Here is a 15,209-nt window from a genome sequence, read left to right as displayed (position 1 = left end):
AGGTGAATGATTGTGTATTTTGAGGGGATTAGAAGCGATTACATGTGAAAGAAACTATTCGGTATCCTACCCTTTTGTGGGGATTGGAAGGGATAAGAATGTGTTTGGATGAGTAATTCATCTTTTGTCTTGGGCGTAGCTGAGTTGGCTCAAGCAGTCTGCTCTCTCCTTGCACTCAAGTTTGATATCTCCCTCTCGTTGTTTAGATTAGATTAGAATATCGCTTGAATTAAAAAAAGATACAAAGTAATTCTGAAATGAAAGAACTAAGAAGATTGGATTTACTGTTATAGAATTGATACACAAAGTGAAATTTGAAAAATCTGATCAATTAAAATGGCGAGTATTAACATTGACATATAATTTCCCATTCAATTACATTCTCTCAAACAAGATTAACAATTACTAATTAGAGGAACTGCAGATTAATTTATGATCCGGGCACAAACTTGGTGGCATAGACCCATGCATTGTTGGCTACAGGGTTGTCAAGGTGGTCCAAGAGGTTCTCTAGGGGACCCTTCCCGGTCACAATGGCTTGGACAAAGAACCCAAACATGGAGAACATGGCTAGCCTCCCATTCTTGATTTCCTTCACCTTGAGCTCGGCGAAGGTGACGGGGTCATCGGCAAGGCCAAGAGGGTCGAAGTATTGCCCACCCGGGTAGAGGTTGTTGCCCTCTCCGACACCATCAAGACCATTGATGCGGAATCCTTCAACGAGACCCATGAGGATGACTTGGAACCCAAGCACCGCTAGGATGCTCTGAGCATGGACTAAGTTGGGGTTACCCAAATAGTCGAGGCCGCCTTCGGAGAAGATTTGAGCTCCTGCTTTGAACCACACTGGCTCTTTGAAGTCCACTCTCACCCATTTCTCGAGAACTTCTGGGGTGATGCAGCCTAGTGCTCCAAGCATAGCCCACCGGCCATGGATCACCTAAAGTTGCACAACATTAAAGTACTGTCACTAGCAAAATTTAAGTACTTCTCCTTCCAAATGAATGCAAATTATGCATATCAACGACGACATCTTGTAACATATTGAGAAGGTTATGGTGTCTGATTGTGAATTAGGACTCAAATATCAGTCTCCACCCATTTTGATTTTGAAAGAAGGCAATAGCATGCATTTTTATTGAATGTGCTTAATTTCTTGCTTCATTCATTCTTAATCGTTTGTAACTACATGATATTTGGGTAGTGGGCAAGCAAACCAGACACTAATGGCAGTGAGAAACTAACAGTACTTGAAGTGTTGAAGTACCTCAAGAGCCCTGTTCTTGGCAAAGGCCTCGGGGTCAGCTGACAACCCTGCGGTGTCCCATCCGTAATCACCGGGGAATTCTCCGTTCAGGTACGAAGGAGTCTGAGCAGAAAAGGGTCCCAAATACTTCACTCTGTCCGGTCCATACCACAAATCATTGCCCTATATATGTCACAAAAAAAATGCATTCCGCAGTTTAGACTAATTCAGTGTAGTGTGTAGACTATTGCTCAGATAATGTATATACATATACATACCATGGTGTATTTGCCAGTTCCCATTGGCACAACATCCTTAAGAGTGTTGAAGCTTGGTCCTCGGCTTTGGCCAAGAAATGGGGTTGTTCTTAGAAGAGTGCTCGAGCTAGCAGCTGCTGCCATGACTTTCCAAGCTTTCGCAACTTAATTCAGTTGACTTGATTTGTTTTGTGATGAAGTAATCCGTGGAATTGTGTTGAAGCTTGGAAGTGTGTAGAAGGGGTAGCTGTGTGTGCAATATTATGCACAGATGGGTGGTTCAGAATGCAGGAGTGGGAAGTATTGATGGGGATTATGAGGGTTTGAATCAACCAATGAGAAGGCTCCAAAGGATTTTCATGCATCTCCAACTCATATCTTTCTATCCACATTTTATCTAGCTAGGGCATATCACATGATTCGCATCTTAAACTCACGAGTCTTTAATTATTTTGTTGTGAAAATCTGCACTGTGTGGCACAGTTGAGTTTTGTGTTTGGATGGGCCCTACGGCACATTGCTGATGCGTCAATGAACGGTGGTTGTGAATTGATGTCTCAATTTGATGGAGAGCAATTTATATGGGATGAGTTCATTTTTACGTGATGTCTAGATCCAATAATGTAATAGTGATCAATGTCAATATGAAGAAAAAATTACACATAATATTGTATTATTGAACCAAAATACCACAGTAACTATATATCTGTTTCATGCAAGTCCTCCTAAGATATATTATTTTCTTTCATTCCTATGTTTGATTTGTGCACTACTTGGAATTAAAATTTGATGTTCAGTATTCTGATAGTAATTAATTTTCCTTAACGTGGAAATTGAATTCTACACAAGAGTATAACCATTTTGTTAACTCTGAAACCACAACAGACATGTTAGAATGTGGGCAAAGACTTTTGGATGTCTAAATTAAACTTAACAAAATGAAGGGAACTCAAGCTTGGGTTTTTTGGTGGATGAACATTTACCTCTCATGGTTAAAGGAGGCCGAGTCCTTTTATACACAAAAGGCTTGGGCGTGATGGTAACATGTTGAGGTACATGTGGCGTACCCTAATTGCTGGGTTTGAGTGAAACCAGTATATCAAGTTAATTACCCATCCCTAGCATTACCCATTAACTATTGGACTTGTGGAGTCGCAATGAACGGCACCATTAAGAGCCCTCAAGTCAAGGGACTCTTTAGTAAACGTTAACGATCATGGCCTGTGAGCGAGCCAAAGATGACCCCATGAGATTAAGGGCTTGATAAGGGAGGTAATGGGATTGTGGTTGCAATGGTGGTGCTGGTATGCGTGGTGATAATAGTTGGAAGGAGGGAGCAACGGTTGTGGGAGTGATGATGTCGACGATGATGATGGTAGCAAGGAGTGGCGGCAAGGGCAGCAACAACGAGCGTGGATGGGTGGTCGTGTAAATGGTGATTGAGAGGTAGTGGAGTTGACGGTGTCAGAGGTGGTGGAGGTGGTGCCAGAGAAGGAGGTGTTAATGGTCCGGGGGTGGTGGAGTGATGTGGTGGTCGCCGAGGTTCCAAAAAACACTTGGAGTTAGTATGTCGGTCGGCTGGAGCCTAAATGGATTTAAGTAAATTATTATATATCTTTTGTATTTTGGTGAATTTGATGGCATGAGATTAAAGTTCAAATGATTACAATTTATACTAATTTACGAAATATTTTTCAGAAATGATAGGTGTTTATAGTGAACTTAAGGATAAATAAAGATGTCAAACATGCTGTGTCGAAAGCATTTGGCTAAGTGGCACCCTAGAACTCATAGAAGGAAGGTGGGGCGCCACACCAATACTTTATATACGTTCAACCTAGGTTAATTAGGATGCTAGCCGTCCGAACTTGATTGGACAATAATCTAAAAAAATTTAAATGGTCACGTAGGGGGAGAGATTTTTCAATGTCTGGTACGCATATGTTATTATATAAGTGGAGTGAAGTTTCTTTTTCAAGTGTCCCTCAACTTGTATAATGACATATGACATATATGCTTGTGTCCTGGGCACACTGAAAAATCTCTCGACATGGGATGGGAATAGAATAGAGAAAAACTTATTTTCTCTCTTCTTCGCTAGAACTTGGAACCAAGAACATAGCTGCTTTGCATTCCTCCTTTCTCAAGTTCAAAAATAGAAAAAAGAAGAAGTTTGAAACGCCTAGACCACCTAGGTCACCCAGCCGTCTGCCTAGGCTACCCAAGTGTCGCCCATGCCGTCCCGACACCTGCCTAACTTCTTTTCTAATTTTCCTCCCAACTATGGGTTAATCCTGGTGGCTGGTCACTGCCTAGCGCCTAGTGCTAAACGCCGCCTAGGCCGATTTAGAACACTGTAGGTCGCCATGATGGTCAGTTGTGATCACCATGATGAGGTGGTGGTGTCATACATGATTTTTCTTCTTAAAACTCTAACTTTATTTTATAAGTGTCTTGTGTTACTTTTCACATTGTGTTTATTTTTATTATTTTTATTTTTTGGGGAAACCTTGATGGTACGAGGGATATTTCACTGATAACGAAAAAGAAGTTACACCTAGTCAGGGGGACATAAACCATACCCCTCATAAAATAGAGATAATAAAAACAATACACGAAAAAGAAGAGGGGACATAAACCTTACCCTTCTAGAAACAAAAGCAAGAAAGATACAAAGAAAAAGAGGGGAGCATGAAACCTAACCCCTCTAAAACCAAACCTAAAGGTTTAAACCTGCAAGACAAGTTGAGCAACACCATAAAGTAGGGAAAAAAAAAAGAAAGTGAGACAAACCTGGATGCTAAAATGCACATTAATTTGAGAAGCGGTAACCAGACAAGCCAACATAATCTAAAAACAATGCAGCACGAGCCGTTAGCGGAGGAGAATCATGCAAAGTTAAAGTTGGAGAAGACAAGCCCATGTTAGCAAAATTGTCCACAACAAAATTTCCTCCTTGATATATGTGAGATGCGTAAAAAGTCATTTTCTGAATGCGATCCAGACAAATAGACCATTGCGTAAAGAGAGGCCAAAGAGGATCAAAATCAGACGATTGAAGAGTATAAATAACACTACAACTATCACTTTCCAACCAAAGGCAATGCCAACCCAGCTGATATGCAAACTCTACACCAATAATAATTGCAGATAATTCTGCAAAAAAAAAAAGTTGCAATGACCAATCCATTAGCAGAAACCACCAAGAAAATAACCATGACAACTCCTAAAAACTCATTCGCAAGCAGTAGGATCAGGATTTCCTTTAGATAAACCATCTGTATTAAGTTTGATCCAAGGAAACCAAGGAGGAGACCAAAGGACAGGAAGAATAGTAGGTGCCTTGCCAAAGATAGGTCGGATCCCCAGCGAAGAGATGATTCGAGTGTTAAAACCTTGAGAGTAACCAGGAATAAACTTTCCACCATGAATAATTGCATAATTGATAAACATGCAGAGATGATGAAAACAGATTGGTCAGTCCTCACAAATAAACTTATTTCGAGCCTTCCAAATAGCAGCAATAGTAGAAAGACCCACAAAAATCCAAAGATTATGCAATTGTTGGGAAAAAGATTTACGCATATAGATATCCCAAAAAAAAAAAATCCAAAGAATTTGAAAGAGGCAAAAAGGTAACAAGCTACCTAGATATCCGACAGCCGAAGAAAAGATGAGCTGTAGATTCTTCAGAATTATGACATAAACAACAAATGGATGCCAAAGAAATACCACGTCGTTGAAGTGCACCCTTGGTAGGAAGTTTATCATGAAAAAGTTGCCAAGCCAAAATAGATAGTCGTGGCATAATAAAATGTTGCCAAATAACCTTAGCCCAAGCACAATCACCATGTTTACTTCGAATAAGCTGATAACCAGAAGAAAAAGAAAACTTCCCTGTAGGCAAGGGCTCCCAAATCAATATGTCATCCTCGACATTTAAGGGCAAAGGTAGATGTAAACTTTGTTGCACCACATAAGGGAATAAATTTATAAAGTAATCTGGTAAAGATCAACATTGTGCTTCAATAATATCTGAAACCCGAGGAAGAACCTTAGGTGAAATGATGAAGATAAATAAGGGCTAATAATGGGTTCATCCAACCATTTGTCGAACCAAAAGGAAACTGACATCCCATCATCAATTATCCAATGACTATTTTATTCAAAATAGGCAAAACGCGCTTCAGACCATGCCACACTAAAGACTGTAAATATATATTTTGGTTTTTGTAAGGCAAAAGAGGAAAACGTTAACGAGCGAAAGAATCCTACAAAGAAGAGGATTGTAAAACATCCCATCTAAAACTAAGCAAAGCCGTCAAGTTCAAAGAAGCTAATTCACGAAGACCAAGCCCACCTTCATGTTTAGGTCCACACACCATACTCCAATCAACAGGAATTTTGCATGTTGTGGTTTTCATTTTCCAACTTTATTCTTTAAAATAGTCCACCAAATATATTTTACACTTAATTTTGTATCTATAAAACGAAAAACTGATTTATTAAACATTACCAAATCGACTTTTAATCACACTCTAAAATACTATATATGGGGCTCACAAAGAGCATGGCAACCCAATTGACCCAATTGGACTTAGGTACAAGAGATATTTGATTGAATTAAGAAAAAAGAAGGTACAGAAGAACATAATAGATAGTAAATTCAAAGTACTCAATTGAAATATGGTTGGGAGGGCCGGTATTTTTCTTTTGATTTTTTGGGCAACTATTTTTGAACGGCCAGAATAGGACCACACTGTCCTTGAAGCAGTTTTATTACAAGACAGACTCCTTCTCCTGAAATATACACACGGTGATACACTTCAGTCAGAAAATGTAATAGCCACAACCTTAAGAGGATACTTTCTATGTAGGGCTGCACCAATGTTTTCGGTCATGTCTAAGTCCTCCCCTCTTGCACCATCAGGCAATCCTCAGTCGAACTTGTGCACTAAATTTGCAAAAGCAATCTCGTTAATAGCGATGACAAACTGAATCCCTGGGCAGCCTCGTCTTCCTGCGCCGAACGGAAGAATTGGAAGTAGTTCCCTTTATAATCTACGGCACCATCCAAGAACCTTTCTGGCCCGTACTCCTCTGGCTGGTCGTACGACTTGCGATCTCTTCCAATCTGCCATGCATTCACCAGAACTTGTGTGCTGGTTTTAATGTCGTAACCGTTTATTTTCACATCTTGCGACGACATCCTTGGCATTAGTATTGGAGCTGGAGGATGTAAGCGGAGACTCCTTGATCACGGCCTTCAAGTACCTAGCTAACGTGATTCAAAAGTACAACTATTAATTAACCTCTCTTTGTTCTATATTTCTAAGTTAAAGGAAACTTTTTGGTAGTTTAATTGAAAACCTATTTATACACACAAAATTGACCATGCATATATATATTGCACGCATGTAAGAGTAGAGGCAGACGTTACTATTGTATGTGAGACCCATCTGTATTAGAGAGTGTGTCAACAATGAGGTTGTCAAACTTAAGAGATTTCATTGTATGTGAAAATTTATTCATTCAAACATTTTGTTATGTAAAGATAAGAGTACACCATGTCTACAAAAAAATAAAAAATAAAGATAAGGCACTAAGGGAGTGTTAATTGCCAAATGATAGCCTTTATGCTAACTCGATCAATAGGAGAACGAGCTAATTTATCTTTCTGAAGGGAAAGCAAAATGTCCACGACATCTTTTTGGTCCTCATTCTTGACAAGAGAATCATCCATAGGCTCACTCTACTTGGTCCCTAGAGCCACTCTGCATATGACGTCGTTAGTAAGCGTCACGAGCATTTCGCTTAAATTCAAAGTTGACGATGTTGACGTCGAAGAGGAGGAGGAGCACTGCTTAGTTATGTTGCTGATCAAGGGTTTGATCTCCTCTTCTCTCACTGCACGAAAAGAGCGAAACCTTTCTCCAATACTCACTACTAGAATTTTGGCTAGATGACACCCTTTTCATTGGTGTCTCCTATCAATTGTGGACACTCACGTTGGTGGCAAACCTCAATTGCCACCAAGCAACCACTAAATTAGAGAACATGTCCTACGTAGAGGACTCTATCGTAACAATGGAGACCCTTATTACATTGGTGCCATCTGCAAACAGTGCCACCCTAATTCACATTGGTGTCAAAGTTGCAAATTGTGCTTTAAAAAAAAAATGTCATGTGTGGGCACCCAAATTGGAGTATCATATTTCTTTTTCTGTTTTTGGTGAGAAAACAAATTGTAATATCATTAAAATATAAGAATACAACTATAAATTTGCACAACTGATATTTTATGCAATTTTTTACAAATGTTGGAACCAAACTTTAAAAAGTCTTCCAACCCTTTGTTTCCAAGAGCTTAATCATCTCAATAACTTGAACCTGATCATCAGCTGCAGCCCGCACCCAAAATCAAACCCACAAATTTCGTAAGAATAATGTTAACTCAAGTCCAACTGTTAAAGTGATTAGAGTTGAGGACAACACTGAGATATGATCATATAAATACCTGGGAATAGTAGATTTTCAAGAGGTTTGCAGTCATAATTTACCATACAAAAATCTCAACAAATTCACTGCAACCCTTCTGCAACTTCAACTAAGAACATATCTGCTATCAACTTCTCTGTGATCTGTAAGCATCAAATATAATTACTGAATTGCTTCACAGAAAAATGGACCACAGGGAAACCTATATGAGTGGTGACGAATAGACTGAATTGCTCATCAAGTGCAATAACTCTTTACCTTCAGCAGTCTTTCTCTTTCCATCTTGTATTGCTCAAACAGGCTCATCTTCTCTACCACCTGATGGGTGCACACACATAAAAACCAAATTCAGAAAGGCAATTTGTTGTCACATGCCCAACATACCAACACTTGTATACATCTGTTATCTCCAAAGTGACATATTTAAGAAGAGCAACTTCATGAAGTTGTCCTTACAGATATCTCACAGTTGTTCATTTCATGTTAAGATTGTCATTCCATGTTACGATGCAAACATAAACGTTTATTGTACAAAATTTGTCCCCACAAGTAATTTACATGTTAGGATGATGTCACAAAGTTAATTCTACAAAATCGAGGCAATAACTTATTTCCCAAATGCTACCTGAAAACAATTTTTTTTCAGAGTTTATATGCACTACTAAGCTGAGTGATTGAAAATATAGAGACAAAGCACATATTCTTAGGGCCGAAGTATTCAAAATCACCTGATGGTCAAACTCTACTCGCTCTATTGCCCGCATGTCACTGTGGAGCTTCAGGTCTGTTGGTATTGTTATTTCTATTACTAGAGGTTTCAGTAAGCACTTAGATGACAAATACAAAGATATGCATACAAGTTAGTCGTTCGGTCTTGTCTGTCTTGCAATAGCAATAAAATCACTTAAATAGTCATTTTCATGTGATTTGGGACATTGAATTGGTATCTATACCTCTGCTTCGTCAGTTGTCCATGGGAGGCCCTAAGCAATTGGTATCCGCTGTCTCTCCTCCTCCATCATCATCTCTTGTAGCTTCTTCATGAACTCTTCCTCCTTTTGTCTTCCCCTTTCCTGCAGTGATATCACAAAACAAAGTTAGAAGCAATGCAAACCAAGTAAACTTTCGAGTGCTTTTCGATACCATTCATTTTCAGCACAGTTTACCTATATTCTTAGCTTGAATGGCTTAGTGCTAGTGGCTCTCAGTTGCTTTTTCTTCTTCCATCTCCCTCCTCCGATTGTGCTACAAGATTCAGAGCTCTGAAATTCAAACCGGAATACAGAGGTAACCTGAGTTAGTCAATCATTTTCAATCTCCAAATAATGTAAAAACAGTAAGGACAAGAATTACATTTCCTCGGCTCCTTCGCCCCCCCATTCGAAGTCCTGCTTGAGACACTGTTTAGTCAAAAGAGCACAACCAAACTGAGTCAGGACATACAACAAACACCTGATGTGCTTCAAATTCTCATGCTAACTATAATCAAGTATAATTGCTAACCTTCCCAGACTTCCATCCCAAGAAGAAGAGACTGAAGTTTGCCGATCCAGACCGAGATTCTCCGACGTCAAGAACAAGTTTGGCGGGAAAAACGAAGAAGACGAGACCTGTGTTTCCGGTGCCTTAGGAGGCTACAATCCGGGCAATGCCCACTTGGCCGCCTTCTTCCCAATCTCTTCCGCTGCTTCCTCCTCCCCATTCTGCTCATCCGGATCCTTCGAGCTCTGAATCGAAACCAGCTTCTCAAACACCTGAATCAAATGCATCACCTTTCCACTCTTCGGCACGCTCTTCCTCGCCTTTTCCAGCAACTAAGACCTACAAAAACTTCCATTCTTCTCGGCCCAGGTCTCAAACAACCTTGATTCACCTTCCTCGTCCCCAATCTTCGACATGCATACAGAAAATGGAATTAAGATTTGAAATCTAGAATCGATCAACGTTTTTATTTTGGAAAAGAACTTACACTGGAAGACAGCCCACGAGGAGAGGATCATCTTTACCTCTTGGGTCGAGGTCCAATTTCGGCAAGCTTGGCTGTAAATTGGCCGGAAAATCCATGGTTACCGTTTCTTAGATATGAAATTGAGGAAATTCAGGTTCGAATTTGATGAAACTAACTTGGGAGTTGGATAGAGGACGGGAAGAGGATCTTGGAGGTGCAAGTTGACGGTCGTTGGTGTTCTATAGCTATAATTCTAGTAGTGACTCACCATAAGGTGCAAATGACACATCTTTGAAATTGTAGCAAAACTTCTTGAAGAATATGATCTGGGGTTTGTTGGCAAATGTGGTGTTATGGGTTTTCATGACCTCGCAGCAGCCTCAGCGGACGAGACCACAGGGACTGGCGTACTTCCAAAATGGATCAGCATGAGAGGCCCGTGTCGCTGAGATAAGGTTTGAAGTGAGCGATGAATTTGCAAGCTTACTTGGTGAAGGTTTCCAGTGATAGGGAGCTTTGGTGGAGAAGGTGGTGGTGCGTTTGCGGAGGTGGATGACCATCTGTATAAGAGGAGGACGAGGAAAGTGGCTAGAAGTAGCAATTGGAAGGGCCAAAATTGTAACAAGCTTGCCAAGGTTTCTTTCAAGGGAGTTAACATTTCTTTGTAGTTTTCCTTTTTCTGTGTAAATGTCTGTGTATGGTAACATGTATGTTTTTATACTAGGAATAGGAAATGTGTGCGTAGTGTAGCTAAGTTATACGATCAGGCCCTAAATCGGACACGTTTCTAAACCACGGCTCAGACACTCACTTTGGACGCTAAAATTGTTGGGCATAATTTGGTTTCTTCTTGTTCAGTTGGGCCTAATCTTTCAGTCAAAACTTTGTGCCCTTTTCAAAGTTGGAATATACTTCTAAGTTTGAATCTCCTTTAGGCACCATGATTAGTTAGGTTTCTATCCTTAAACTTTAAGGGCGTATTTGGTGGGCTGGTTGGGATATGTTTTGACCGATTAAAATCGATTTAAGTCCAGTCCATGTTTGTCTTGTCAAAATATGAGCTGGACAAAATTAGTTATGAATCCACAATAGATGGGTTATATAATTGTTTGGACCCGATTTTACACCATTGGCCCGAGTAATCAAGGCCGTTGAGTGAGTATGGTTGTTAACCGTCGGATAAGAAAGTTAAGATAATTTTGTTATGGTTAAGAGATAATATTATGATTTTTTAATCATAATAATTATCTTTTAATAATGAATTATCTTGACGCATTTAGACGTATGGATTAGAGCATCAGAGCATTATGTGAAGAGTCCTAACATGTGATGGCAAACGATTTTTATTGATTGGTGATTATTCATCTAAACCACACTGCAATCTTTATTGCATGAAGATAAGGGGGAGTCCAACGTGAAGGATTAGCCATGTTTTTTTTGGATTAATTTGGTGCCAGCTGCGTTGGTTGAAAAGAAAATGAGTTCTAGTTGGATTGTGGTTGGGCCATATGCTCCCCTATCTAATTGTAAAGTCTGATGGATGGAGTTTGACAAGATATTTGATGGAAGACTACTTTCCATGCATGCCTACACGTGGACTTTCTGGATGTTGACGATGATAATGCAACTTGAAATGTCTAGGAGGTCCACATGAAATTGTTGGGTGATTTGAATAACGAGATAAGTATCGAATCCAGCAGCCAGATTAATGATGTCCTATTTAAAATAGGATTATACTGCAAGGGTGGACTGACAGGATAAGGAAATTTTCAAGCACAAAAGATGGGATTGCATGCAAATCGGATGGTCAAAAGATAATATTCATAATAATATTATTGGCAATTTACATGGCGAATAGTTTTACAAAGCCATCAAACAGACTGCATTGCTATAAATACAAGAGCATCAGCAGCATGGAGGGGATCTCCAATATAACACACAAACTACCCTGCGCAAACCCTTGCTCTACGCGAAACCTTTCAAACATCTTGAAATTTTTTTATTTTCTTTTTCGCCAACACATCTTCAGTTTGGATAAACAGCACTGTGAATGCAACCGACGAACATCTTCAGTTTGGATAAACAACACTGTTGCCGTAGAATCAGCTGACCGCAAAGCACCTTCAGTTTGGATAAACAGCAGTGCGTCGAGGCCGACTGGTTATCTATCCAAGTCTCGGTCGAGAAGGATTTTTTCCTTATTGGCATAGGTCATCTCATTAGCCTTTTCGACGAAGTGATGTGTTACAAGTTATTATATTCGGCACATTGAAAGCCGAATTTGATATTGAACTTCGTAGAACTAGCAGTTTTGTCTTCAAACTCTAGAACCCGAAGGTCGAGAGTGTTCCTTCCTCGGCCGCAGTCGCGAGATTCAGAAGTCAGCAGCGTACCCAACGCAACGTCAACAAATTTTACTCCTCGGCCGACGAGTTGGCACGCCCTGCATACGACCGAAGGACGTAGTTAGCTTATTAATTATTCGACTTACGCGCCACATAGGCTTGGTAGTTTTTAGGATCAACATTTTGGCACGCCCAGTGGGACATAGTGCTAAAACTACTTTCACATGATAGATCAAGATTTCAATCAGGTTCCGTTGGAGACTTGGCGCCAAGTGAAGCATTGCTACAAGAAGAAAGCAAAACTCCTTGACAAGTTGTCTAGAAGATGGGGGCAATTTTCCGCCCCAACAACAATCAAACTTCGGCCTAGGTAAATTGTCAAGATGGCCAAAGAAGAACCTAGGCCACTTGTTTGTTCGGTCGAGAATGAAAGTGTGGTAGGCCTAGAAGAAAAAGTTTAAGTTTCTGAGCCAAAAATTGACTCAGAAAATAATTCATCAAATGAAGGTTCCAATGATGAACGAGACCGATACACGACTTTAGAAGAAAAAACCACATCAATTGATATCGTAATTGGAGATGTGATCTTAGAAGCCGAAACCACACCAATTGATATGATTATTGGTGATAAAGCCGATATACAGAAATCCCATTCGGCTAAGCTGTTCGAATTAAGAGCCGAAATTAATAAAATGATTATGCCTGGGGGGCATAATAATTGTTCAACACATTCGGCGGTCGAAAATGAAAAATATTTCGCCGAGTCAAAAATATTTGGAGAAAATTCTTTATTCGGCCTAGAGCGAAATCAAATTGAGAATTTTGATATTAAAAGATCTCGGCTTGGAATAAAGCATCGTTGGCCTCCACCTGATTATGGTTCGACCATTTATTTTTTTCTTAAAATTTTTTTATTTATTTTCTTCACCATTCAACTATTCAGTCGATGCTTAAGAAAATGGTATAATTGGTGTTGCTGACTTTGATTGGTCGAGCTGCCAGTTTTCTCAATAGGCCGAGCTGTCACGAATAAGAATTTATTTTCTTATCCATCTGGCTGTTTGAGTTGATGATGCATAAGAAAATAAAGGGGCAACGAGCATCCTGACCTCGTACAAAAACAAAAAAATTCGCCCGTCTAGGCCGAGAGTAAGCGAGCAAGGTCGGTGGATGTTAAAAACCATTCCAAGGCTTGATTTTTTGTGGCCTTGGTTATATATATATATATATATATATATAGGAAACCAGTTGGCGTCATGGGGTTTGATATATATATACTTGGCAACATTGCATGTAGCACTCGGCCCCATTAATACCTCGGTCGACGATGATGTTTCTCGGCCCACCAAGCATATATAGCTACTTGATGTTTCTTGGCTGGAAGGAATTGTTCGTGATAACTTCTGAAATCCAGTTGACAACCGAATGAATTTTTAGATGAATGGCGTCGATGCAGTTACTTGATCCCAATTTTTGGAGTATTTCTTTATTCGGTGGAGTAAGTTCAAATGAAAGTTGATATTTTCCTCGACCATTCGATTTACGAGCCGATATTCAAAGAAATAAGGGAGGAATAAGTGGTGTGCTCGGCTTAATCATATTTTCAATCGTCTTCTAGCAGAGCCATTCAGTTTAATCGTTTTGGCACTCGGTGTATTAGAGGCCATTCGACAGCTGAGCACGATGCAATCACATGCCTAATCTATTATGTGGTTTCGGTCGAGCTCGATGATAGTATATTTCTTGGTCTTGTCTTTCTCCACCAAGAAGCTTAAGGAAGCAGCAGTCGAATGAGTTGATTTGAAAGTTCAGCTCAGCAACATGTATTGGCGTGTGGCTTCTGCCAAAAAGACGAGTCAAGAAGCTCTAGGCTTGACTTTCAAGAGGTTTCCTTTGGTTAATTCGGCAAGGTAACGTTTGCAACAAGACAGATCTCACCGAATGGGAATCTCGGCCAAAAAAGTATGGCATGCATAAATTAGTCATGTCATCGGCCATAATCTTCTCTTTCTCTTGACGTCTTTGTCTTGGTGTTCTCGATTGAGAAATTGAGGATGCCAGCCAACATGCGTATTTGTTGACAGTCGAATAGGTAAATGGTGGCCGAGAATTGATGGTAGGCTGAGTTACTGATACTCAAGTTTTCTTCTTCTCGGCCCCATTTTTATTTTTCGACCAAATAAAGTGGACGGTCGAAGTACTTACAAAGTTTCTGGCGAATGAGTCTCTGTTAAGCCTTGTATAAGAAATAATGGTAGCTAAAGGATGATAAGTATGGAGTGCTTGAGGATGCTTTTCCACCATGGTCACAACGCTGATGATGTCCTAAGTCGGCTAAATAGCCGACGGTGATTTCAGCAGAGAACTTATAGACATTCAAGTCCCTAGTCAAGTTCCTCATGTTGCTGGACTACCAAAGGAAAAGCCATCATGCTTTTGAGGGTAGGAATTAATGATGGGACATGCTACTTCTTCATAAAATCTCGGTGATGAATAGCTCGGCCAAAACCTATGTGGGTGGTTTGTTGAAGAAGGGAAATTCCTTAGCATATGGGTTCTCGACCTCCTTCTTCAGTCGTGATGCTCTCAGCAATTATTCGACCCTAGGTTTAATTTCCTTAACCATTCGGCTTTCGGGCCGAAGCTCAAGGAAACTGGGGGGCAATGTTTGGACCCGATTTTACACCATCAGCCCGAATAATCAAGGCCGTTGAGTGAGCATGGTTCTTAACCGTCGGATAAGAAAGTTAATATAATTTTGTTATGGTTAAGAGATAATATTATGGTTTTTTAATCATAATAATTATCTTTTAATAATGAATTATCTTGACGCATTCAAACGTATGGATTGGAACATCATAGCATTATGTGAAGAGTCCTAACACGTGATGGCAAACGATTTTTATTGATTGGTG

The 15,209-nt window shown here is 39.9% G+C and overlaps 1 protein-coding gene and 1 pseudogene across 1 annotated transcript; both read right to left on the bottom strand.

Moving 5' to 3' along the window:
- Positions 1–308: 308 nt before the first annotated feature.
- Positions 309–1,875, bottom strand: LOC126616496 (chlorophyll a-b binding protein 13, chloroplastic). The gene is made up of 3 exons (XM_050284568.1): positions 1,525–1,875; positions 1,268–1,429; positions 309–940 (listed from the first exon to the last, which is right to left on the bottom strand). The coding sequence occupies exons 1-3, from the start codon at positions 1,645–1,647 to the stop codon at positions 431–433; spliced, it is 795 nt and encodes a 264-aa protein (XP_050140525.1). The 5' UTR covers positions 1,648–1,875; the 3' UTR covers positions 309–430.
- Positions 1,876–7,670: 5,795 nt separating this feature from the next.
- On the bottom strand, positions 7,671–10,646 carry LOC126617273 (microtubule-destabilizing protein 60-like; annotated as a pseudogene).
- Between the last annotated feature and the right edge of the window lie 4,563 nt (positions 10,647–15,209).

Source organism: Malus sylvestris, chromosome 3, assembly GCF_916048215.2.
Source record: "Malus sylvestris chromosome 3, drMalSylv7.2, whole genome shotgun sequence".
NCBI lineage: Eukaryota > Viridiplantae > Streptophyta > Magnoliopsida > Rosales > Rosaceae > Malus > Malus sylvestris.
The sequence above is the reverse complement of the archived record's forward strand: the minus strand, read 5'-3'. Positions and strand labels throughout refer to the sequence as shown.

What these genes read in the sequence shown, in the direction of transcription:
- LOC126616496 (XM_050284568.1), bottom strand. Translation starts at nt 1,647, where the DNA reads ATGGCAGCAGCTGCTAGCTCGAGCACTCTTCTAAGAACAACCCCATTT. An exon ending in GAACTGGCAAATACACCATG is followed by an intron (nt 1,430 to 1,524) that starts GTATGTATATGT and finishes TGACATATATAG; the next exon opens with GGCAATGATTTGTGGTATGG. An exon ending in CCAAGAACAGGGCTCTTGAG is followed by an intron (nt 941 to 1,267) that starts GTACTTCAACAC and finishes GTGCAACTTTAG; the next exon opens with GTGATCCATGGCCGGTGGGC.